At 30.4% G+C, this 27,541-nt stretch overlaps 1 protein-coding gene across 1 annotated transcript in view; it reads right to left on the bottom strand.

The window, feature by feature from the left end:
• Nucleotides 1–27,541, bottom strand: part of LOC129967019 (hemicentin-1-like) — a 500,464-nt gene that overhangs the window by 225,870 nt on the left and 247,053 nt on the right. Inside the window, exon 3 of the mRNA XM_056081650.1 lies at nucleotides 13,686–14,012. Coding sequence (XP_055937625.1) covers nucleotides 13,686–14,012 — 327 coding nt within the window. The remainder of the gene's footprint in view (nucleotides 1–13,685; nucleotides 14,013–27,541) is intronic.

Genomic DNA, 27,541 nt, shown 5'->3' on the forward strand with positions numbered 1-27,541 from the left:
GCAACAAATATCGTCTTTAACTAATTAAGTTTATTAAGAGATCAAAGATGATGCATTTCTTGCATTCTTGTTGTGATACAGGTCGATTTTTCGGTTAAGAAACTTCTTTAAATAATTTGTTAGGGCTAAATATTTGATGACAGAAGAAAGAAAGTTGCTCTTAACCAGTTCAAAGTTTATAGTTAGAAAACTCCATCTTCTATAATTGCAGCAGATTAAAAGTGGATGAAGTCCAGTTCAGCGAAAATAAATTAAAATCGCGGTATTGCACCTGGAGGATGATAACTAGGCAAGAGATTAAGCCTGAAATTATCAATTTGTCTCTATCATTACTTTGCCTGCCGAGTAATCCTCCACCCACCTGCCCACATCTGCTGGAGTAGAACAGTGATTAGAAACAAATTGCTTGAGTCTTTCTGTCCTCGTTGAGACGACGGCCGAGAAGAAAGTAACTTCCCAAGAAATAATCATCAAAGAACAGAAATCGACAATAATCACGAAGAGAGCCAGTGAAATACACGAGGAGCAGGCACTCTTTGCAGAAAGAATTTAATAGCTTCGTCAGGGTGAGGAAAGAAAGAAAAAAAAATCCACCCCCTCTTTCTGTGAAATCTATCTAATCGGGAAATGAGATTGAATCGCCATTAAAAAGAGGAGTTTTTCCGAATCAACTGAAATGAGATCTTAGAAGGAAATAATTTTCTTTTTTTCCCCCTCAATTTTTTAAAAAATCTTACTCCCCCACTCCACCTGGAGGTTGTCGCCGCTCTGTGCAATAAGGAGAAGGGCAACTTGTCGTTTTTGCTTATTCATTTGATTTGCATGAAAAGTGCCCTCCTTCTTTGAGATTTGTGTGGTTTCAGTTGAAGATAGAATTTTTTTGCAGAACATTTGGGGAGCTCAAACTTTCAAGGAAAGCGCTTTTCGAAGGAGTGTCTTGTCTTTCATAAAATTCATTTTTCTGGTATCACACATAAGTGGAAATTTTAAATGATTTCAAAGAAGAAAGCAATAAAAAAAATTATTCCGAAGTATAAAATCGAGAAAGAAGTATTTCGTAGAGTGAAATAATGTTTTTTTCCCCCTGAAACATGAAAGACAGGATGTGTACAATGTAAGATGATGGTTCCAAACCACTGAAACATTTTTGAATAGTCAGCCGAGGGTTCGGTTTGGTTTGGTTATATTAACGTGCCGTTTGAAGCAACACTAGGGATATTTTGGGACGGATCACGTAATTTTGAACCGCCCTCAGATGACGGGGACGACACCTGAGCTGGCACCCCCCTCTCCACACCACACCAGTGGGAGGACGTTTGATCATAACGGATTTAACGTGCAACAGACCCCCCTTACACTACGGTTCTTCAGTGGAATCGGGTCACGAACCTGAAACCCTCCGGTTCCGAAGCCGAGACCTTACCACCAGGCCACCGCGGCCCCAGCTGAGAATTCGGAAAATTTCATATTCTGAACTAACCATATATTACCATAATGGCCCTTTTTCTAATCTTCGAGCATTCATGATACCATAACATGCTGCTATCTCAGTATGAATGCTAGAAGAATAGAGTGTCGTCACCAGATCTAGCAGTATTCAAAACATTACACTTTTTGTCAAAATGGCCATTCGCATAGTTTTAAAATAAGTGTTTACAAAATTACAATTAATTCATCAAAGGAACACATTCGACTAACTGAATGAGCAAAACATCCTAGGAATTAAAATGAATCTGAAAAGTCATCTTAGGATTGTGTTCATATAGCATAAAAAATATTTTTTTTGAAATTTAATATTTGTCGCCTAAAAACGTGCTGCATGATATCTATTAATATTAATAACAAAATAAAAAAGATAGCTTCACATTCATTTTTCAGACAAAAGATGAGAAAAGACAAAATTGGAATAATAATCCTTGCACTTTCGATTTCTTAAACCTTATAATGCGATTTAGACTTAGCTGTTTTTCTCCTATTTTAGGTTGATAAATGACTCTTTGCTCTCTTAAAATACAGTTCAAAACCCGAAATAACAATATTTGGTTATACTTTCATTTCAAATTTACATGTCAAGTAAGTCATTACTAGCTTACAAGTCATCATATCCACTGGGGGGGGGCACCTCGTAATTGATGAGAAGCTTCCGGTGTGGTGGTTGGTTCCCCCACCCTGATGGGTACATGTTTGAATGTTCTTATATTCGAATTTAATATTATTCAGCAAAATAAGAGTAATGTGGATAATTTAATAAATGCTCCGTGTAAGCATCTAGACACTGAGCAAAATTAAGGAATAAAATATATAAACTGTTTAAAAAAATAAAGTTTCAAGGTTCTATAATCATAAAAATGCTTGTACAAAAAATGCGCTATGAGAAAAAGGTCAACATTTTTCTCCCTCAGATATGACTTTCTTTTTTGTAAAAAGCTTCAAATAAAAAAAATTTTTAAAGTAGGAATGGAGATTTAATGGATTGTGACATTTACTTTTCAAGCTTTCCGCCTAGTATGTTACAGAAAAATTTTGCTTTTAGAAAGAAAGATTTTATCGAGACTCCCTTTGAAAAAGTTGAAGTAATTCTCGAGATAATCCTCTTTACGAAAATATTATTACTTTCATGGCATCGAATTACAAAATACTGTAGGACACCCTTAACCATTTGCACAAGTGAATTAGAGAAATGGGAGAATTGGGTTGACGTTTTCTTATTATTTTATATAGTGTTTTTAATGAAGTTATTTCTTATGAATTCACGAAGTTCTCCTGCAGAACGTATATTTCTTAACTGTAGAAAATGGAGATTTTTAAAACATACTTACTGATTTTTAAAAAAACAATACTCTCTGAGAATTTAAAACGGAAGAATGGAGAATTTCCATCCAATCTTTTGAATGGAAATGTGTTACAGTCATTTATCTATTTATAGCTGAATATGAGGGCATATTTGTAGATGCATTGATATCATAATTTTAGTTTACAAATATTGGATTCTTAGTTTTAAATCAGATTCTTTTGGGTCAAACTTCTTTACTTCAAAGAGCGTGAAATTATCAAATTGCCTTGCTATTATAGATGCACATTTTTGCCATCATTCATTTAAGAACAAATATTCTTAATGATCTTATTAAACAAAATGCAATTATAGAAATTATTTTTTTACTCATATCAGAAGATGAAAGATATCTTAGATACTTACAAGTGTCCAAATGATTATTTCTTTTATTAGTTTTATTCGTTTTTATTAGTTAGCTTTGAATTAATTGCAGATATAAATATCAAAAATTCAGCAGCTGGATACATAACTCAGATAAATTGCATGCAATCGAGTCAAAATCAGTTCGCATACTGGCGAAGACGATTTTGCATATGCAAACATCTACGGATTACTCAGAACTTTAAAGCGGTTGAACGAAATGCATGATGTTCTACAATAATGGTTTCATTCTATGCAGCACACAAGCAACTCGCCCTCGGCATTTTTTGAAACATTATTACCACTTTAACAGCGAATATTCGAATACTTAACATAAAACTTTTAACTTTTTTTTTCGAATGCTTTTGAACTTTCTTCTGATGTATAATTTCCGTCTATATCTATTGTCATTCATTAGAAATAATTATTTTAAATCTGTTTCTTCTTATGAATAACTATGTACTATATTTATGTTATTTCGTTCAATTTATAAAGGAATATAAATTTTAAAATTTATGAATATCTTTATTTTTTGCAAGTAGAAAAGATATCAATTAAATTTTTTTGTCAATGATATCAATTAAAAAAAATCAATATTTAGATTTTTTTTTCTCGAATTTCAATGCACTTTCGGGATTTCCTAAGTCGAGACAAAAAACCGGGCTTCTAGTCTCTACTTAAAGGAAGAAAAATCTGTTGTCTTTTCCTCCCTCTCAGTTCGTTTTTGTGATATTATCTGAGGTACTATAAAAAAAACGTCAACAATTATTACGTGAGTAAAAGAAAACCCATGGCTCAACGGCTCAATTCTTGTATAAATGTTTTCTTTGAAAATAGGACACCACTTTAATTTAACTATTTATTATCGTATCTTCACAAAACTGGTATCAATGGAATTAAAGTAAAGGAATTATTTAGATGATAAATAGAATAATTTAAGTCTTAACATTTTCCCTAGTTTCTCATTCTCCTTAACTGCAATACACAAAGCATTTGATGAAACTCGGAAATTTTTTAAAAAATTTCTCCACTCACGAAAAGAACATTATCATACTTCGCAGAATGATAGAAACAGATACAAAAATAAAAATACTTAATATATTATCTTGTATCAACTTACTAATTATAAACTTTAATATATTAATTATATACATAATATAATATATATTTTTTTAAATATGACTATAAAAAAAGTCAATTAAAATATCGTAAAATAATTTATGTCAGAAAAAAAATTGAAATTCTAAAATTTTAAAATCCGTAATATTGTGTGTTTATCTTTCAAAATATTTGCAAATAACATTCTCATCTTGAAATAATGTCAATTTTTTTAGCAACTATACTCATTTATTGAAATATGCTTTTTGAAGCACAAGATGGTTATATTAATAGATTATATATAAATTTTGCTTCCTTTTAAAGAATTAAATTTTTACTCAAATGATGAAAAACATATTTAATAAAATAGAAACTCTGCGTCAGAGAAAGGATAGTTATGTTTTTTTTTTAATTAAGATTTTTTTTTATTTATGGCTAATTGGGCATATAACGTATTTTACTATCTTTTTTAAAATAAAATTTTAACATATATTATTTAATAGTTTATTTAACAGTTCAACAGAAGGTGGTGATCACTGCCTTCTTATAAAATAAGAGTGAATTATGTTATGTATGCAAGCAATTTTCTCATATATAATAATGAATTGCAAATAAGGAATTAAAAATAATATTTTCATTTAAAAACTAAAATTACTTGAATTATTATATTATCAACTCTTTAAATATGATTTAACCCTTTCTAAAAATTGTCAAAAAGGAATAATGAAAATAAATTTGTATTTAAGTTATATAGTATTCTACCAATTACTACGCGAATTAAAGTGAGAAAAAATTAAGTTCAACATTTTTTGCCCTGCACTCAAAACGAACACTTCTAAAAAATTTGACTAAAATTTTTTTTGAGAACAGATATCAAATGCGGTCTTTATTAGAGTAGTTGCCTGACCAATTGATTGTATGATGATGCCAATAAAATAAGACTTTATGAATTTGTTAATAGCAGAGTTTCTTTCAAAATGTTTTTACTGTTTTGAAATTAAGGCATCCGAGCGCGGCCATACCTTTCTTTGTTATTCTCTATCAGCTAAAAATTTAAAGTTATTTTCTCCATCATTTTTATTTGCTTCATTTTTTTTATCCCGAGGTATATCTATAACCGTTAAAACTCGAAAGTCATTAATGTACAGATTACCTCATTTGCTACGTTAAAGTGCGGAATAAAAAGTCATCCGCATTTTAACTAAATAATGCGCATATTAGCGGCTTTCGTATCTTTAAAGTTAAAAAGTTTGATTCATTTTCTTTCCCTACTTCAGCAATAAACAATTCTTTGGTGCCGGGCAGGGTTTAAAAAAAATGCGATTGTAAACCTAAATGTGCCATAAATAGGCGTGCTTGTCGCAGAAACTAGTTGCTATGCAATTCAAAGAATCATTAATCTTTAGATTGCACTTACGATTAAGAATAATTTTATCACATGTCTAGAAAATTCATTTCTTTAATTGCAATTGTTATTCTTCTGGGTAAACCAACCCAAATTTTAGCAAAGCTGACAGTGAAATTTTATGTCGAGAAGGCATAAAGTTGAAAGCAATTTCCTTAAAATAACTTTTATTGATTATAAAGTATAAAGTCAATGTGCTCATTATTGGAGCAATCAAAATAATACGATAAATGTTAAAAATCAAAGTTCAAATGAGCATTAACAGACCTTGGTCAACCGATTCGAACCATTCATCCTTTCAGTCTAACATTTAAACGAACTGAAATAAACTATCGCAAAATGGTGAAGCATCAAACCAGTTGCACACAAATAATTTCTTTTCGGTCGGGGCCCAAGAGCTTAAACCACTTCTCATATTGCGTCTGAAAAATACTTGCCACGAGGCGAGTTTAAATAGTAGTCAAATTTGCATTGCAGTTGCTGCCAACCACAAATCACGAAACTTGCAAAAAAAAAAAAAAAAAAAACAAGTCGGATTCGAATCGGTTTGTTTACTTGAGATCATTTCACGGACTTAGAAAAACACAAGAACACCATAAAAATTCGGATCCGAAACAAATTTTAGTATGGATCTTAATAATAATATGTTATACCCTGTGATTCTTTATAGTATAGTTTTTGAATTGATTGATGATTGATTTTTATCAACTAATTTGTTGTTTGCTTCATCATATTAACTTGATTCTTTAAATATTAAGAATAAACAATATTTGATTTAACATTTCAACGCTACCGACGAGATATCACGTCTTTCAGATGCTTCCAATTACAGGTTTCTGTGAACTAAAATTTGTCTCTTATGCCAGTTTGAAAGAAGCGAAGATATTCTTCAGATATGTATTAGAAAGTTCAACCCACTGTTCGTCAACGGATTCTGAGACGATCACATTTCGACGACTCCATTTCATTCAGGGGTGAGACGCGAAACGATGAGTGCATTTATGGTATTCCCTTTGACCTTGGATTTCCCCTATTAGATACTAGTAAATGTAAACATCTCCTCCTTTCATCTTTCCTTTCACCCCTATTTTGACGAATTAAACGCAACCTAACACATGAGCAAAAACGCGGAGGTTTTTACAATCCGTTACTGAACAGTATCTAAACTACTTCCAATTACAGGTTTCTGTTCGCTAAAATTTGTCTCTTATGCCAGTTTGAAAGAAGTAAAGGTATTCTTCCGTTATCTATTAGAAAGTTCAACCTATCTAAACTGGCATAAGAGACAAATTTTAGTACACAGACACCTGTAATTGGAAGTATCTGAAAGACGACATATCTCGTCGGTAGCGTTGAAAGTGTTAAGAGCAGATAAACATTACTGTTGTTCCAGCAAAGTTGGCATTTTCACTTTAATGTGTGCCTAGATTGTAATATGCAGATTATCTAGGTAATTTGCGAATTTGAGAAATGAAACAATTTTCTCTATATTAATGAATTACCCTAATTAATCTGCAGATTAGCTTTCTAATATGTAGATTAACTCATTTCTGTACTTTAATGGTAACATATTCGCAAATTATGCAATTCTTACAATATAGAATGTATTTTGCAGATAAGTAATTCTTCAATATTCTCTAGAACGACAGGATAAAAAAAAAGCTTTAAAATATTCAGAATCTTATTTGCATTTCCTTTAATTTCTTCAAAAGGCCCTTGAAAATTTTCAGAACAACAAGCCGAAAAAAGAAAAAAGAAAAGGAAAAAAAAATCGAGTGTCCTTGCGCTTTCTCCTCTTCATATTTTTTCGCTATTTATTAACTGCAAATTCATTAATGAAACACAACTTATACCTCTAACCAACTTAAAATTATTTGAATAAATTTCCTACGACGGTGCGCAAAGAAGAAGAAGAAAAATAATAATTAAAAGAAGGCATAATAAAAGAATAAATTGCCCTCAGAATTTACATCATTCCAAAGTGTTCCATTTATCTTAATATTTTAAGGTTTTCGCTTAGTTTCTAAGGCGCTAAAAAATGATGGTTGCAAAAAAAATTCTGAAAATGTTGGAAAAAGTAAAAGAGAAAAAAATCTGTAATAACCTCGCCTCGAAAGGCGTTAAGAAATTTTTGCTGGATATTGGGGAGCAAACCGCGTTAACTAACATTAGTCAAACCCAATTCTTAATGAAAATTCGGAAACCTGGCTCCGGAATTTTGAGAACCAAAGCAGCGTAAAGCCTTAGTCATTAGCATCCTTTAATTAGTCTTCCTCAACCGCAAGCCTTGTGAAGGAGAAGGGATTTTTTTTCCCTCTATCGTTTTCATACTTACTCATTTATCATTGTCTTTGTCTGCTACGAAGGGTTTCTTTTTTTATTTTTCACAAAACTTTTTTCTCTCTCCTCATAGCACTTGTGAGGCATTAAGAAAAAGGAATTTTTCGAAATTCCGCTCGAGATAACATTAAAACCTTCTTCGTTTTTATCTTACCTTTTTCTAATTTTTCTTCATTCGATTTAACCATATATTTAACTAGATAAAAGTTAACTGTTCATTGAAGAAACATTTTGGTTCAAGCTTCGTTTAAAAGGAAAGAAGAAAATAGAACTGGGCGAGTAAAAAAAAAAAAGGTTCCTACGCTGCGGTCTGAGAATCGGAAAGAAAAATGTTTGTACAACGTAAATTAGGTACTATAATTGCTGTTGGAATCAAAATTTGGCATCTCTTGTTTCCATTAAATTAAAGTGTGAAGGCGACGATCTCTTTATCAATTGTGTACACTCCAGATTTTGTCCTTTTTAATTATTTTCTCTCTTCTTTCTCTTCCTGTATTAGAACGATTTCAAATTTTTTAATTAACATACTGGTAAATAGGGTTTGATGCTTAAAAAACAGCTTTTCGCATCCTAATGTGCTAGTTCGTAAACATATAATAAGTAAAAAAAAAAAATTAAAACTTTTATTTTCCTTTATGCCTACACTGGTTTTGTTTTGTTTTCTTTTCTGACGGGGGGATCTCAAAAATAAATAGCATTTAGCTTATAGCTCTAATTTGCATTGCATATTTGTTATAAAAATAATTTTTCTGTAATTTCGAATGATCATTTTCTGAATTTTGAATTTTTTAGGAATTATCATTTTTATCTTAAAATATCAGGTATTGTGTTTACTTACATGTATTTAAGGAAAAACTGAGGACCGTATATTATAGGAACTTTTACAATCTAAAAACTTGGTTAAAAGGAGTCATTTTATGTTTCAGATTTCAATTTGGAATATCATTCAAAAAGTATACAAATTTGAAACGTTTAGTTAGTAGAAAGTGGCTTTTCAATTTATATTTTCATCAAACACAAATTACACTTAAACTTCTTGGGTCTGTATTTTAAATATTCCAGGCATAATTTAACTGACATGCATTTTGAAAGATGACAAAAATCCTTTGAATTGCTTTACCACTCTCTTCACTTTACGAGTTCCCAATTCACTTGTTTTTGCCGCCATGATATTGTCGTACAAACTCTATTTTGCTCATATTTTGGTTCTAAACTAATTTTTGCATCTGTTTTGCTGATAATGCCACAAGCAAATGACCAATAGAAAAAAAGGGTTTCATTGCTAAAAAAAAATCTACTCATAATATTTCAAAATTTAAATAGATTAGGTTTAGTTCACGAATAGCCAATGATGCTAAAATTAGGAAGTGATTTTAAACTGGTCAAAGCGTATTTAAAATGAAACACATTTGAGAAATAAATACATAATACACATATTACAAGTTTCTTTTAATCTCCTTTGAGCTATCATTAATTACAATTCAAAAGAATTTGTTTTAGATTGGCTTTTTCTTCACGTAAAAAAATTACAACTTTTGATTTTTGCAAATAATATCGATATAATTGTGAACCTTTTCAAATTCTTACTAGAAAGAATTGCTATGGCAAAAACATTCTTTTTAAGAGTAATCTTTATGTTTTTTGGGATCAAATCATCATGATTATATTCAGCATAATGACTGCTATAAATACTGTAATAAAACTGCAATAAAACAGCCCACTTGCAGCTTTAAAAATCTTGATAGTTAAGAAAATCAACCATATTCTTAGTTTCTATCTTCAAGAGGTAACAGCCATTTTTCTAACAGCCAATTCAGGTGTTTTTATTTGGGCACTTCAACAAGAATCATTATTGCCCTCTTGAATTCGTGGGTGATAACGATTTACTTAATTGTTGTTTGAGTTGACTTTCAATTTTTATATAATTGGAAATTATTTTCCCTTAAATTGTTTTGGTTTCTTAATATACCAAAATAAACCTATACAAATCTGTGTAACTCTCAAGAAATGCAAACTATGAAAAAAAAATCTACTCATTTTAAAAAAGATAAGTGCTATCATGACATTTTTCCAACAGTTTTCTTATTAGTTGCACCATTGTTCTTTCTTACGTTTAAGAACAATAGAGCTATGGCTCAATGGAAAGAAATTTCTAGAATGATTGTAAGATTCTCACATTATTAAGAGATAACAGAACTTTTTTTTATATTTCATAAAATTATTTTTCACACTATTATTCTGTTATTGAAATAAAAAGTAGTTTTTACTTTTTAACTATTTTCTTTAAGTTTTTACAATTATTAACTTTTAAGTCTCTATAATTGATTCTTAAATGGTACTCGATATAATTTACTCTGAAATGGTATTTCGATAAAATACTTTTTTCAAACACAGTAACACATGGCTTTTACCACGGGTAGGTAATAAAACAGAATTAAATGAATCAATAAATTTATGAATAAGGTTTTTTTACTAGTATCAAAGTGGATTGTCGTTGAGAACCCATAATATTGTAAATATTTTGTATAGTATTATATTGAACTTTTAATGAGTTACAAATTAATTATAAGTCCCATATATACAAACTTTTTATTTAATTTAATACATTTCATAAAATTAAATAAAAAAGTCTTATAAGAAGGTATTCTATCAAATAAATAATTTTTCATATTTTTCAAATTTTATTTCTATTCTTCAACTCGTAAACCTATCATTACACGCATTTTTTATATTGCATCTTTATTTTTATAATTTTGTAATTATCAAATCTATAATGTCTAATTCTATAGCTAATATCAGAAAATTTTCTTTCATAAGATAATATTTTATATTAAAACCGCATTGAAATATATCTCAAATGTACACCAAAGCAAGCATAGTTTTAATACAAGAATTTAAGCATTTTGCATTAGGATTGATTTGTATTTTAATCTACTAAGACTTTGGTATTCTTCGAGACTTTTCTCAAATTTTTTCTCAATATTCGAGTTGGATGTTTTTTTGTTGCCGTCTATAAAAGAATGAGTTTAATATTTGCTTTTATTTACAATTATCTTTTTTATTATAAATGAACACTTTTACATGTGTGTTTCGTCAAAATTTTATCTATATTGCCACTTATTGCCATACAAATATAGGAGCAAAAAATTTTCGTCCTTGCACAAGAGCTTATACACATCACGTTTAGGAACCTGACACCTGGTTCATTGGTTACAATATAACAAATTTAAATTCCTGGTTGCTTAGAATGTATCTGCCAGAATTTCATGATTTTACTTTTTCTTTCTATATTCATATTTTTAATGAAGAAATTTAATAAAAATTTTTAAAAAATCATAAAAATATAAAGATTAACATTTTTATGGGGAAATTATAAATATATAAAAAATAGGAATATTATAACTAAAATATATTGGATGTTCCTAATTAGGTGGGAAAATAATTTTTTTTTCATAAAATAGTATTGTACCTATATGTCTACTTAAAATGCTTCGTTAAATAAGGTGGGTAATTGCATAAAAATACTTTGAATTTTGTGAAGGTTAATATTAAAAAATGAATCACATCTTTATACTGTCTCATTTCAGGGAAATAGCTCAATTTCGAATAAGAAAATAAAATTCTTTGCTCGCATTTGTTATGTGTTTACATAATATTAAACTTTTTTTTCAAAAATAACCTATTTCAGTAACGAAGAACATTTCTAAATGCTGACGATTCAAGATGCATGAAATCGTAATGTAACTACTCATATATACAAGTATTGTTAGAAGAATAAAATATATATGTATAAATATCGAAGATGTCCATTTTGAGAACATTTTGTCAGCATTTTAATCAAAGTATTACTCAGCCATTTTTCAAAATTTAATAAGAGCTCAAAAGTTGATGGTTATCTTTTTATTCTTCAGTTTTGAAAACCTAGTATGATATGCAATTGAATTGTGAATACAATGTATACCTATTGTGTACCATACAATGTATACCATGTATACCAATGTATGTATTAATCTAAAAGTGCACAACGAAAGCTTTTTCAAATACAAGTAGGAGGTATGAAAAATAGTCTAAATCAATAAGATCGCATTTTATTGTTTATAGATAGAAGCGTGAAACTTTACGTATACAAGCAACATATAAGAAAATTATTTTATTAATTCAAATTTTTACACTATACTGCCAGAATAAAAATTATTTTTTTTAAAATTATTAATTAAATTATTAAATTTACTTTTATTACTCACTTTCAAACAAACCGAAGGGTATTCCTAAATATTCCATATTATTTAAAGAAATTCTGTCATCAGAAGTGTATGTCTGGGTGCAACATTTTAAGAAATAAAGGCTTTTTTTAATTTCTTGGGATACATTATCGGGGTACAGTTTTAGTAAAATATGAAATATATAGATTGTAAAATTAGAATATTCGTTCTTAAAAATCTATATAAGTAAAAAAAATTTTCACAATGAAATTTTAGAATTAGGATATAAGCTTATATTTCTAAATGAAGACTGAGTTGGTACTAAGGTTAGCGTAAAGTATTCTAGCATCAGAGAAAAGGATTCCCGGATAATTGCTATGTTTTTATTTTAAAATACAACAATTATCCTTAGAAAAAAAAACAAGCTAGAAAATGATAAGTATAATTTTTTAAAGGTGTAGTGTATTAAAATGGAAATGAGAAAAATCTGGTTGTAGAAAAAAAAATTATAAAAGCTTGAGACGCAGCAAACGCTAGGGGAAGGCTATAAAGTCACAATGAACATCATAAGAAAATATGTCTCAAATATTATTTATATACAATTTAAGATACAATATAAATATGATTACGAGGGCAATTTATTTAAATCTTTTAATTCCACTTCATGTATTCGATTTTTCTTTGAAACTTTTGTTAGAAAATTATTTTTCTATTTTAAAAATCAAAATAAACATTAAAAAAATAATTATAAATACCCCCTCAAGCCCTGCAGGCCGCCTCAAAGTGTGCTCTTAACCGGTGATAGAGTGGAAAGGGCGAAGTACGTCGGAAGAGTAATCTCATAATTGGATCACCCAAGTAATGAAGGCCATTTCCATTATACTCAGACCTGCAGGCAAAAGAGTAACGACAGATTTCTATCCTTGGACATTGTCCAGAATGCTACAGTCTTTTTGACCAACAGAAGCTGTTCACTTTCTCCTCCTTATGGTTTTGTTGACTACTGCGCTTACTTATTAAGAACTATACTCAAATGAAAAATCTAAACTCTATTTAATATGGCATATTCCATCTATGCACCAATGGTACACAGGAGCATCCCTTGGTACTCTGCTGGTAATCAAATGTGACTGTGGCTCCCAGACTGCTCTGGTTACACTAAAAAGTGGCCATTTCAAGTGTCTTTCCTTCGGAAGTGGTAGAAAAAAATCCATCCCACTTGTAAAAAATGCTGTCATCAGCCGGTTTCAACGGATCACATTCTGGACTGCATTGGACTTTTTAAGAGAGACTTAACATCCGATCCCCTTATTATTATATATTTTTTTGGCGGGCAACAATCAGCTGGAGTTGATCTGACATATGTCAGATCTTTTGAGGATAGGCAACAACATTATAATTAAGTATTCATTCATTTTTAAGCAGCTACTACTGATTCTTGACTCACCGTGTATATCCAACTTGATCCATTTGATCATGGGGGCCGGCGTGGCGTTACTTTGCACTCGACACTCGAGCCTGGACTCTAAATCCCATCTGGAGAGTACGAATCTAGCGGTTACTATCACGTCACTGGCACCATCCTCCGTAGTTTGCACGTGACTTTTGGCTGCCAGAGTCCGCGTTCCATTCCACAGGGTGATAAGGGGTGGAGGACGACCACCTGAAGATCGACAGTCTAGTATAAATGTGGACCCTTCAGTATAGGGCCCTAAGGTGGTGGCATTCTGTACTAAAGATCCATCCACGTACAAATCAGGAGGCTTTGGTTTCACTGCAACAAAAAATATGCATTAAACTCAGTTGCATATTATATAAGACTTGGTAGTAATTCAATAGAGCTATACCATGTATTTCTTAATGATTTTGGTCCGACAGCTTATTACGCTATGCATGAAGAAAAAAAATCATTCGAGTAGCTCTACAAATTATCAGTTGGGTAGAATTTCTTCTTGGGTGGAAAATACCCATTCAGAAAGTTTTTCAAATAATTAATTAGATTTTAACAATAAAATAGTCAATGTTTTTCTTTAAGAACTTCGAAGCCTATTAGTGCAAATACCGACTTTACACTACTTTAAAATTCAAAGCATAGGCTTTACAATTATCTTAATTTTGTTTTCACACAATTTTTCTTTTCATTTATCAATTTTCATTTTTTAAGTTTTATCAGAACAATGAATTTTTCCAATTATCCAATTCAACTTTTAATTTTTCAATTGTTTTTCTAATTTTTTTGATTATTACTGATATATAGCGACTAATTTTTATTTTAGTAATTAAATATAGTTAAAATATACATTTTAAGTTGAAATATCTTTTATTTAATAATTTGAGAAATTTGTACTAAAGAAAAATTGTTAAAATCGTACATGATATCAATAGAACATAAATAAAAAAATATACAATATGAAGAACAATGAATCACAAAATGAGCAATCACAAAAATATTTACATATCTTAGAGCAATATCATCATCATTAAATAAAAAAAACAATTAATCATTTTTGAATTTCAAAGGTGAAAACATTCATCTTTGTTGTTCCGTCTTGGAGACGTCTTTTTTCCTTTCCTGAGTGGTTCCCCGAAACCTGCATGAGCAATTTTTATAGAACTTTGATACGTTTTTTTTTTTTTTTTTTCATGCTTAGCGATTCGGATTTGTAATGTCTATGTAGAGATGTAACGGTGAATATCTTTGTGTTCGTGTAGGTTTTCGTGTTCGTCAATAAATATCAATCTGTGTTTAGTGATATCTTTGTTTCTTGAGAGTTAGAAAATAGATTTTAGATGTTAGGGCATCGATAATTAAAACCACTGAACCACATAATAGATTTAGAATGGCGCGACTGCATTTAGATTTATTTGATGAAAGCTCTGGCGCTTTAGACAAACACTTGCAAATATTAAAATTCATACTGAAAGTATCAAGACTTTCCTTAGAACATTTATTAAAAAGTTTATTAAGAAAAAAATTGCCTGCATGTAGTATAAAAACATTCTGAATTCGAGTCGGTAAGATTAAACGATTTAATTTTATTAATACCTGTCCATAGCGAGGGATGCTTGAGGCGTTATTTTGAACAATGCTCATATCGGCATACGGCTCCACACCACATTACCTGTAAAGCCTTTAGACTCAAAGGATTTTATTTTGTGTATTTATTTAACTTACACAACGTACATGTATATGTGGTACAACGTTTCTTGTACTTATTCAACATTACTTCGGTTGATTTGGTTTTCGAGCTCTCCGGTCACAAATCTGAGATCTGTCTACAGATCACAGTGGCCATACCCTACATGAATGGTATTGACTCTTCCAGGACAATAATGTTTTTAGAAAAATACCATACTCTAAATATTTTCTTGGGATTTAAAACTATGAATATTGTAAATTTTAAAAAAAGATGAGTAAAAGACATATATGAAGAAAAAATATGATTAGATTGATGACTTAAACAAGGAAAGGAGCAATTAGAAGAAATGAAAACCAAGCCTGACTTGGATGCAATGCAGAAATGTTCACAATGCAGAAAACATTTTTAGAGAGCAACATCACGTTAATGGAATTAATTGTTAGATCATGGACTTTACGATAAGTTAAATGTCGAATAAATTATTGAGCCAAGTGTTAGTTACATAACGGAATTTATAGTTTAAGACACATAACTAAATAAAATATTTTATTACAGTTCTGACACCATATGCATTATAATAAAATGTAAAGAATCTCTTGTTAAGTTGAACAGAATCTTCAGAAAAATTTAGGTTGTTCAAAATGATAATTATCCATCCTCGGACCATGACAAATTTATTCCTTTTTCAGTTCAGCATAAATTTTGATACAGGATAAACTTCAGACCACACCGAAGCATAATAGCTCAAATTGCTTTTTTTTAAACTTCAAAATGTAAAGATGCACTCTGTTGAAACTTTAAGCTTAAAGCAGGAAAAGAAATCTGCATTTAAAGTCGGTAGTTTCTTTAATTATAGCATATGGACTTAGAATTGATAAAAAAGATAAATAAAGCTTTCTTCCCTAGTAAAGATTGAATGTTTTCTTCAACCACTGATTGTAGTTTTGTATCTACATCTTGGATACAAGAATATTGTTGCGTAATTTACCTTCTTAGGTAAAAATATTGTTGTTAGGTAAATATATAATATAGGAGTATATGAATTCACATGAGGTTTCATTCCAATGTTTCAATTTTTTTAATGAAGACTTAAAATTGCGAAATGTTCATATTGATCTGTAGTATTGATACAAATCTTTGAACTCATTTGCTTTGAAATAGAATCATAAACATTTTCTCTGAAATTAGCAAATTATTAAATCGGGAAACAAATTCATCATATTTCGAGGCGTTTCGGCTACAGAACTGTGAACAGGAAACCATCAGTTGAAATATTTCATTATAACATATTAGAATATAAATTTAGAAGTTCTCAAAATTATCTTTCCGTCTTTCGTTAGTACACTTCTCACAGCTTCCTAAAAAATGTCATGCATACATTGTTTGTTCTGTTGATGGATGCATGGGTTGAATTTTATGCTGTCCAATACATTCTTCCTCGTCTCGTTCAACCTGGAATGAAACTCATTAACATCATTCTTTCAGAATGGAATAATTTCGTCTTGTAAATACTTCACCAATAATTCTAAACTATCCTTAGAGGCTGAAATCATTGTCCTGAAAGAATTGAAGATCTAAAATATATCGTATCTTTATTATACGTTTAAAAGACGCATCGTGGTGTTGTTACACATCGATTCATAAGACTATCCGATAACAGTTTGTCTATCACCAGGTTGAGGATCGTGACAGACACCTGTGGTAAGACACGCAATCCACTCGTTAATCCCTCTCCCTTCTCCTCAAAATAATAGGAGAAGATGCCGACAGTTTTTATTTAGGAATGGTGAAATTTTCGCAGCTCTCGTTTGCTTTTATTTATTCAGCTTGGAGTAATAAATGTAGCTGTTTACTTTTCAACAAGATGGGGCGCATTTGAGAATGCAACAGTTTGCTTCCAGAATTTAAAGATTTTCTTTTTGAGAAATATTTTGTAGTAAGCTGTGATGATTATTTCTTAAATATAATATATTTAACTATACTTATATTTGGATAAGTAAAGTTATAATTCAGGTAATGTTCGGATGATGTAAAAATATGTTAAAGATTTACATTATTTTTATTCATACATGCTTGGCTTTTCCATTCTTTTTTTTTCAATACCCAACTAGCTACATCTTTAAGCTTTATACAGGGTACTTGTAATTAAAGTAACCCTATTCAAACCGCTCTAAAATCTGTTCTACCGATTAGATTCTGATGAAACTTGGTACATACGTTTATGGACCATGGAGAAAATACTTCTGCAATAAAAATAGTTCAACTTTTTACCACCAAGGAGAATTGTGGGGCCTAAAGAAAGACAAAAAACTCGGTCAGAATCATTAAAATGTATTCAATAACAGAATGCACTCAGCGTGTGCTCCACTGACATCAATTACGTGTTGAAAATGCATTATATTGTTTTCAGTGGTAGTGCGAAAAAAACCCTTGAGAGACAGCAACATGGCACTTAACACTTTCTTCGAACTCAGGTATAAAAATAATTCCTTCTCCATAAACACAGTCTTTTAATAATCCCCATAACCAGAAATCACAAGGATTTAAGTCTGGTGGGAAAGAAGGCTCGGCTCTGGATATTACACAATTTTCAGAAACTTAGCACGAAGCAGCTCTTTGACTTGGAGCCGAATGTCGGGAATTGCTCCATCTTGCATGAAAACAGTAGTCTTCAAACATCACTAGTCCTGTAAAGCAGGAGTGGCTTGCTGCTGAAGGAGTTCACTGTACATCAACTGGTGACTTAGCATGTTTTAAGACATTGAGGAATGAGAATTTCAAAGGAAAACTGTCCGAGAGTAAATTCAGCAGTAAATCCACATCATGCAGTCACGTAATCAGTTGTTGGGGTGCCGTGGCTATTGATGCAGGCCATTTGAAGATAAAGCACCCAAATGGGGAAGTTTTGATTATTCATAGCTCCATCTAAAAAACGCACCTCATTTGACTCTAGAATTTGCCAAGACCACGTGTTATCAACTTCTATTCTCGCCAAAATTCGGCGAGCAAATTCATAGCATGTTTGGTTTCAACATTTGCATCACTTGGATTTTATACGAATACTATTTTAAAATGAATTGGAGAATTTTTAGTATTTTCAACCATGGATTCGCCAACCCCCGTGACACTGATCGAGCGCTTTCCGAAGAATAGCTGAAACTGGAGGTTCTTTTAACCACATCAATGAGACTTCTTTGACAGTTTCATTCGCAACGGTTTAAGCCCTCTTCCTGGCAGCACAACCATGTCTCCAGTCTCTTCAAATTTCACAATCATCTTTCTCAAACCATACTTCGACACGGGCCCTTTTTGCAATCCCTTTAAACGAGTTGGCGAATGATGGTTACCAAACATAGATCTTACAGATACAGATATATATAGCATACATAGATAGATACAGTAATTTTAATGAATCTATCCCGATAATATATATTTTGGGCGTCTTTCTGCTAACCAATTGACACCAAAATTTGATACAAAACTACAGTTGTAGTCACAGATAATATACAGAATCTCATAGACTTAAATCATTGCGTTTACATGCATGCGAAAATACATACCGACAAATGGTCAAGCGTTTGTTGGATTGGAATTAAAATGTAATACGAATTTATATTTATATTTTAGATGCTAGGCCTATGTACCAAATTTCATCTAACTAGCTTTTTGCGTTTTACAGTAATGGACTTCACTATTTGAGCAGCCAGACGGATACTTTCCATAGATGAATTCAGTTCAAAATTTGATAGAAACCTAATGGATTTGGTCTTATTTCCTTACAGCAAATTTTAGCAATTTAGTTCCCAGATAGACAGACATATTAAAACTTTATTTTTTTCTTTTAAACACTAAGTGAAAGAAACAGGCTAATTTCTTACAATAACTGAACGTAAATTATCACACACACACATATATATATGTGACTTATTTACTTTAATCAATTATTGTGCTCAATGTATTGTACTGTATTCAGCTTAATTTGTTTTTATAGTTCATATTTGAAACTATGCTAATATGGAATCTAAGGAAAAAAACTCGAAAAACAATCGGAAAAGTTTATTTTCCTTGCAACAGAATGTATATCATTAATTAAAGCAAATAATTTTCGAAATTAAAAAAAAAATCTTTTAATTTATATTCATATAGATTTAGTAAAACTTTCAGTTTATAGAAATATGTTAAAAAGAATATGTACAGACCAATTGCGGACAAAGTTTATATAGAAATTTTAAAAATTGGTGTATTTAGATTAAAAGTTTTAAATAATCCTTCTAAATGTCAACATTTATGCAAAAACCGTGAAATTTTTCTCTAAAAATAGAATTATTGCCACTTCTTCAATTTCCAATTTTCAGAAATAGAATACACGATGAAAAAAAAACAGATGGCATTATAAAACCTTTTCCTTTAAAAATACGCCCCAAAAGTAATTTTACGATCATCGATTAAAAATTCTTTTACTATGGCATCCATTTTTATAAGAATAGAGACAAAAATTAGAACCAAAAACATTTCACTAATATCGAAAATTCCCCATTTCTTTAAAGGAAAAAAAATCTAAAATAAAATGTTCCCTTTACAGAGGAACTACTAATTCCAACAACAGCAGAAAATAGATTCTTCCCCACGACAAAAAAGTATCATGAATATATTGTAATCTTGATGGAGGGTCCTAGATTGCACTCGAGAGGAAATAGAAGCTATTTTAAGTTTGAATGGAAAAGGCTGCCACAATGGAAAGATCTTTTATTCCATTTGAAATCGCTCATGGCCTTTGATTTGCTTTCATTCTTCTTTCTGTCCGGCAATTTAAATTGTTATTTCGATTGGTAGCAGAATCGCATTTCCTTAGCTGTACCTCCTACTTTAACTGAATACTATTTAGAAGAAATAAAAATATGGACAACGTCGTTCCTTTGCAGGTGATGATTTAATTTTAGCATGGCACAAGAAAACACCATAAAATTCGGCAGGCATTTTCGGATAACAATTATTATTCAACGAAATTCCTCTTGCAAATATAAAATTGGCTAATCTTCAAATGAGATCAAAATATAAATTTAAAAAATATATATATACTTTTTAATTTTAGAATTCAGGAGAATGGCGAATTAAATGAGAAGCAGGTAACTCAGTTTCAAAGTTGTCTTAAAATTACAAATCAATAATCGTAAAAAATACTGTATATTTCTTACCAGTCATAAAACATCTATATATATAAAACGCAAACGTACGTGACACAGAAATCGAGTTTATTACTAACTAGCCGCCTTTGGCGACCAGCCGGTTCGCCAATCTTAATGTTCGTTAAAATTTTAATAATTAAATATTTTATGCAATTTCTACTTTAATAGCTTCTTCATCAAAATATTTTAAAACTTCAAATTTTGATTATCATATAATTCATTCATAATATCATAAAGGCCTTCAGTCATAACGTAATATGTATCTCCCTCATTTTCTGTTAGCACCCGTAGAATTTATGCTTTAAATTAAAATGGAAAGAATTTATCTTCAATTAATATAATAATATTTTTTACTGAAACAAAGCATTTTTTTATAATCTGATTACTGAAAATAGAGTCACTCAGCGTTTAAACTTTATGGGCACTAAAGAATATCTTTTTAAATTTATGTAATATCTCAAGAGTTGGTCAACAAAATTTTCTTAGATTCATTATGAGCAGATCGATTAATTAACAATGTTTAAATTTAAATGCATCAAACACTAAGAAAATAAAACGAATCGTTTAAAATAAACGGTTGAAAACGGTAGAATTTATGCTTTAAATTAAAGTAGAAAGAATTTATCTTCAATTAATCTATCTATACTTATAATAAAGCTCAATGTGTGTGTGTGTGTGTGTGTTGGCGCTCTACAGCCCAGGTCATTTGACATACAGCTATCAAATTTGGTACATGTATACCTTAGAGGTCGGGAATGTGCACCTGGGGTCCCTTTTTTTGAAATTTTAATTAGAATTTTAATTATTAATTAAAAACTAACTTTCCCGCCAAAAAAATCTTTCATTTTCCCCACCGCCAACTTTTCCGCCAAAATAATCTTCCGTTTCCCCCACCTCCAAATGAGTAAGGCTTTTTCTCCCAACAGTAATGAGGCTAGGGTTAATATTTTTCGGCGGATTATTTCAAACGATTCTGTTTATTTTCTTAATGTTTCATGCATTTAAAATTAAACATTGTTAATTAATCCATGTTTCAGATTCATTCTGAAGTACTTTTGAATTAAAATAACACAGAATAAAGGAAATTAAAAATGTATAATCTGCATAGCGTTACCCCAACTGGCGTAGAAAAATTCACGCATTTGCGTTACCGGAGCTGGCGAAGAAACTTCACGCATGCGCATTGTTCTGATTGTTGTCATGACAACCACTATCAACGTATGATTTAAATTATTTTTAGGTTAGTTGCATGCTTTTGTAAGTAAATTGTATTTATGTTAGTTATATATTTTTTGTATATGCTTATAGTTTTAAGTACACCGTTTTTTAAGTAGAATTTTTTAACCTGTTTTCAATGATTTAAATTATTTTTAGGTTAGTTGCATGCTTTTGTAATTAAATTGTATTTATGTTAGTTATATATTTTTTTGTATATGCTTATAGTTTTAAGTCCATCATTTTTTAAGTACTTTTTTTAAACCTGTTTTAGACCGATTATTTTAAAAGATTCATTTTATTTTCTTAGTGTTTGATGCATTTAAAATTAAACATTGTTAATTAATCGATCTGTTCATGATGAATCTGAGAAATTTTGTTGACAAATTCTTGAGATATTACATAAATTAAGAAAGATATTCTTTAGTGCCCATAAAGTTTAAACGCTCAGTGACTCTATTATCAGTAATCATATTATTAAAAAAAATGCTTTGTTTCAGTAAAAAATATTATTATATTAATTGCAGATTAATCATTAACACTTTAATTTAAAGCATAAATTCTACGAGGGGTAACAGAAAATGAGAGAGATACATATCACGTTATGACTGAAGGCCTTTATAATATTATGAATGAATTATATGACTATCAAAATTTGAAGTTTTAAAATATTTTCCTGAAGAATCTATTAAAGTTGGAATTGCATAAAATATTTAATTATTAAAATTTTAACGAACATTAAGATTGGCGAACCAGCTGGTCGCCAAAGGCGGCTAGTACTTATAATAAAGCTCAATGTGTGTGTGTGTGTGTGTTTGTGTGTGTGTTGGCGCTCTACAGGCCAGGTCATTTGACATACAGCTATCAAATTTGGTACATGTATACCTTAGAGGTCGGGAATGTGCACCTGGGGTCACTTTTTTTGAAATTTTAATTAGAATTTTAATTATTAATTAAAAACTAACTTTCCCGCCAAAAAAATCTTCCATTTTCACCACCGCCAAATAAGTAAGGCTTCAATTTTTTTTTTTCTCCCAACAGCAATGAGGCTAGGGTTAACATTTTTCGGCGGATTATTTCAAACGATTCTGTTTATTTTCTTAATGTTTTATGCATTTAAAATTAAACATTGTTAATTAATCCATGTTTCAGATTCATTCTGAAGTACTTTTGAATTAAAATAACACAGAATAAAGGAAATAAAAAATGTATAATCTGCATAGCGTTACCCCAACTGGCGTAGAAAAATTCACGCATTTGCGTTACCGGAGCTGGCGAAGAAAATTCATGCATGCGCATTCTGATTGTTGCCATGACAACCGTTACCAAGGGATGATTTAAATTATTTTTAGGTTAGTTGCATGCTTTTGTAAGTAAATTGTATTTATGTTAGTTATATATTTTTTGTATATGCTTATAGTTTTAAGTACGTCGTTTTTTAAGTAGATTTTTTTTAACCTGTTTTCAATTATTTAAATTATTTTTAGGTTAGTTGCATGCTTTTGTAATTAAATTGTATTTATGTTAGTTATATATTTTTTTTGTATATGCTTATAGTTTTAAGTACATCGTTTTTTAAGTAGTTTTTTTAAACCTGTTTTAGGCCGATTATTTTAAACGATTATTTTTTATTTTCTTAAAGTTTGATGCATTTAAAATTAAACATTGTTAATGAATCGATCTGTTCATGATGAATCTGAGAAAATTTTGTTGACAAATTCTTGAGATATTACATAACTTAAGAAAGATATTCTTTAGTGCCCATAAAGTTTAAACGCTCAGTGACTCTATTATCAGTAATCATATTATTAAAAAAAATTCTTTGTTTCAGTAAAAAATATTATTATATTAATTGCAGTTCAGTCATTTCCATTTTAATTTTAAGCATAAATTCTACCGGAACTAACAGAAAATTAAAGAGATACATATTATGTTATGGCTGAAGGACTTTATATTATTATGAGTGAATTACATGACTATCAAAATTTGAAGCTTTAAAATATTTGATGAAGAAGCTATTAAAGTAGGAATTACATAAAATATTTAATTATTAAAATTTTAACAAGCATTAAGATTGGCGAACCGGCTGGTCGCCAAAGGCGGCTAGTATAATAATAATTTTTATTGAAACAAAGCATTTTTTTATAATCTGATTACTGAAAATAAAGTCACTCAGCGTTTAAACTTTATGGGCACTAAAGAATATCTTTTTTAATTTATGCAATATCTCAAGAGTTGGTCAACAAAATTTTCTTAAATTCATTATGAGCAGATCGATTAATTAACAATGTTTAAATTTAAATGCATCAAACACTAAGAAAATAAAACGAATCGTTTAAAATAAACGGTTGAAAACAGGTTTTAAAAAAACTACTTAAAAAACGATGTACTTAAAACTATAAGCATATACAAAATATATATAACTAACATAAATACAATTTACTTACAAAAGCATGCAACTAACCCAAAAATAATTTAAATCATCCATTGATAACGTTGTCATGGCAACAATCAGAACAGAATGCTCATGCGTGAATTTTCTTCGCCGGTTACGTAACGCAAATACGTGATTTTTTCTACGCCAGTTGGGGTAACGCTATGCGGATTAGAAATTTTTAATTTCCTTTATTCTTTTTTATTTTAATTCAAAAGTACTTCAGAATGAATCTGAAAGATTGATTCATTAACAATGTTTAATTTTAAATGCTTCAAACATTAAGAAAATAAACAGAACCGATTGAAATAATCCGCCGAAAAATTTTAACCCTAGCCTCATTACTGTTGGGAGAAAAAAAACTGAAGCCTTTCTCGTTTGGCGCTGTGGATAATGGAAGATTTTTTTGGCGGAAAAGTTGGCGGTGGGGAAAATGAAAGATTTTTTTGGCGGGAAAGTTAGTTTTTAATTAATAATTAAAATTCTAATTAAAAATTCGAAAAAAGAAACCCCAGGTGCACATTCCCAATCTCCAAGGTATACATGTACCAAATTTGGTAGCTGTATGTCAAACGGTCTGGCCTGTAGAGCGCCAACACACACACACACACACATTGAGCTTTATTATAAGTATAGATTATCGAATGACATCATTCAAATATAAGCAAAACATCATACGAATTTAAGACTTGTTAATCTTAAGTCTAGCTGTAATCATTATAACTTGCTAACGGAAACTTATACTCATATCTTCCAAAAAAAATATCTTATAAAAATGATTTTTGTATTATCTGAAGACTAAAAAATCATTTTCGTTCATTTTTTTCATTATCTTTAATAATATTTTAATTCAATTTGATACATTATCTAAAACAATGTTTTTTAATGCTATGATGCAGTTCAAACTCTCCATCAAACTATTCAACCACATGCTTTTGTCAATCGTTTAATCAGTATTAGGATTTTCACTTCCACTTTTATTTCATATAATGTCTCTTTGCAATTTGCAGTAAACTATTTTAATTGATTTCATGTGTTTTAGTCGCATTAAATTACATGGCGAAATATTTTTTTAAAGAAACACATCCCATATTAATAATTAATAACCTAAAAACCTAATAATGTAGGCGGACAAACGGGTCGCCAAAGGCCCCTAGTTTAAATATAAAATTATATAATGTGATAAAGCCAGGTTAAGTGTTGAATTTTTAAATTCATTTCTCCGATTCTGAATGTGTTCCCCCCATTCGATATGCGTTTATCAATGAACTCATTCTGCTTGTAGCAAGCACCCCTGGAAAAGAAATGAAACTAGCAAAATATTTTGCTCTTTCTTCTTTTTAATATCTGTTATTTACTCTTTCTTCTTTTTATAAATAATCTTCATTATTACGTTTTGTGTAGTTAGTAAACATGGAGTCTGATTATGGCGTTAATAATACAAATAAATGAAAAATTCAGGGTGTAGTGTGTAAAAACAGCACTAATCATCTTGTTAGTGTTGTAAAATCCTTATTCGGTGTTAAGAAATGCAATAATTAAAAATAGAAAAGAAAGTTAAATTGGATATAAAATAACCTACTAGTGAAGCCTTAAAATGTTATACTATGCGTCTCAGAGCTTCATTACGCACTTATGTGCTCTATTTGCATAACTTGTCGGTCAACAGTAAGCAAAAGATGACAATATTTTATTCATTTACACACTTGTGTGCTCTATGCGCATACATTGTCGGTCAAGAGTATGTTGAAAGCGAATCACCTTGCACCTCATAATGATATGCAAGTAAGATATCATTATGAATGAGGACCACACGATTAAAGATCCCGCTTTTAAATCCCGCTCCATTAGTTACACGTCCTTGAAAAACGCAATCTTATCACGAAAAAATCTCATAACTGAAAGTTATAAGAACTTAACCTGGTGATCTTGCTGGCCAGTCGTATGGCAAAGTACTAGAGGCGAGGCGTTCATCAGGGAATCGCATTCTTCACACGTTTTGCCATATGAGAACGCTTCACGTTGCATGAACGCTGTGGTGATAAAACGGCCTCTTTGTCGAAACGTCGGGACGATACGCTCCTCTAGAAGTCTGTTATACCGTTCATTTGCGAGTGTACACATAAACTGTTCACCACGGTGTCTTATTCCAAGAAACGAAATTCCTCATGAATTCACATTATGAAGTGACATATGGGGAAGTAGCGACTGTTGTTGCATCACATGAGGGGTCCCATATGCAACAGTTTTGTGTGCTCATAACGCAAGTGGAAAATTTGCCTTCTCTGTACATAAAATATGAGATGCTCAGTACTAATACACTTACATGTTCATCAGAAAAGCAAGGCAAAGTCGAAACACGCAGGGTAATCAATTGTAGCTCAACGTGAATCTTGTAAATAAAAAGTAAAACTTTTTTTTTCTTTTTTTGTAAAACCATGAACACTATTTACCAAGGAATATCGTGTTGTAGAGTGAGCGTTTACACTGTATTTCGAGAACTTTCTGATGCTTGGAGATGCTTCAGCCATTGAAATTGCAGCTCTCTCCACAATCAGTTGTGCATCGTTCTATTCCCAGTGCGACATTCTGAGGGACGAATCATGACTTCAAGGACGTACGGACATGTTTCCTCTCCTTTTTATCCACCAATAAACATGGATTCCGCCAAAGCATTTCTCCCATTCTCATAAAAAAAACTTTCACTATCAATGTTCATTCTTTCTTGTTCATTGGGGGTGAATGACTAGTTCCACAATAGGTATTTTTTTATCGCGAAATAACATCTGTTGATAAAATTTCAGACTACTTTCTTTTTATACAAACTTTACTCTCATGATTTACACAGCACATACTTATTGGGTCTGTTCGTTAGAATGGTAATTAACAACTTCTAAGCACCATCAGTTTAACTTTAATCACCCTATATTTAATATTTAGCAATAATAAATAATTATAAATCTTTGCCAACAATATTTTAAAGATTTCAATAAAATATTTTTTTAAAGAGAAACTGAAGAGTTTAAAATTATTTAATTCAAATATTTCAAGAAATTTGATCAATTTGCTTAAGCCAAGACACAGAAACATGCAGGTTTCATTATTGCCTCTACATACCTCAGGAAACTGCTAATGAGCAGAATGTTGCTTATGAAAAAGAAAAAAAAATATGTATTTATGAATAAAATTTAAGAATTTTAAAAATATATTTCCAGAAGTAGAAAGGATTTTTGCAACTTGAATATCTTCTAAAAAATATTGAAATAATTAACTATAGCAGCATCTTAATTGGAAGTTTCAATCTATCCACTTTTTTTCCCGGAAGTTG

This window comes from Argiope bruennichi, chromosome 4 (genome assembly GCF_947563725.1).
Source record: "Argiope bruennichi chromosome 4, qqArgBrue1.1, whole genome shotgun sequence".
NCBI lineage: Eukaryota > Metazoa > Arthropoda > Arachnida > Araneae > Araneidae > Argiope > Argiope bruennichi.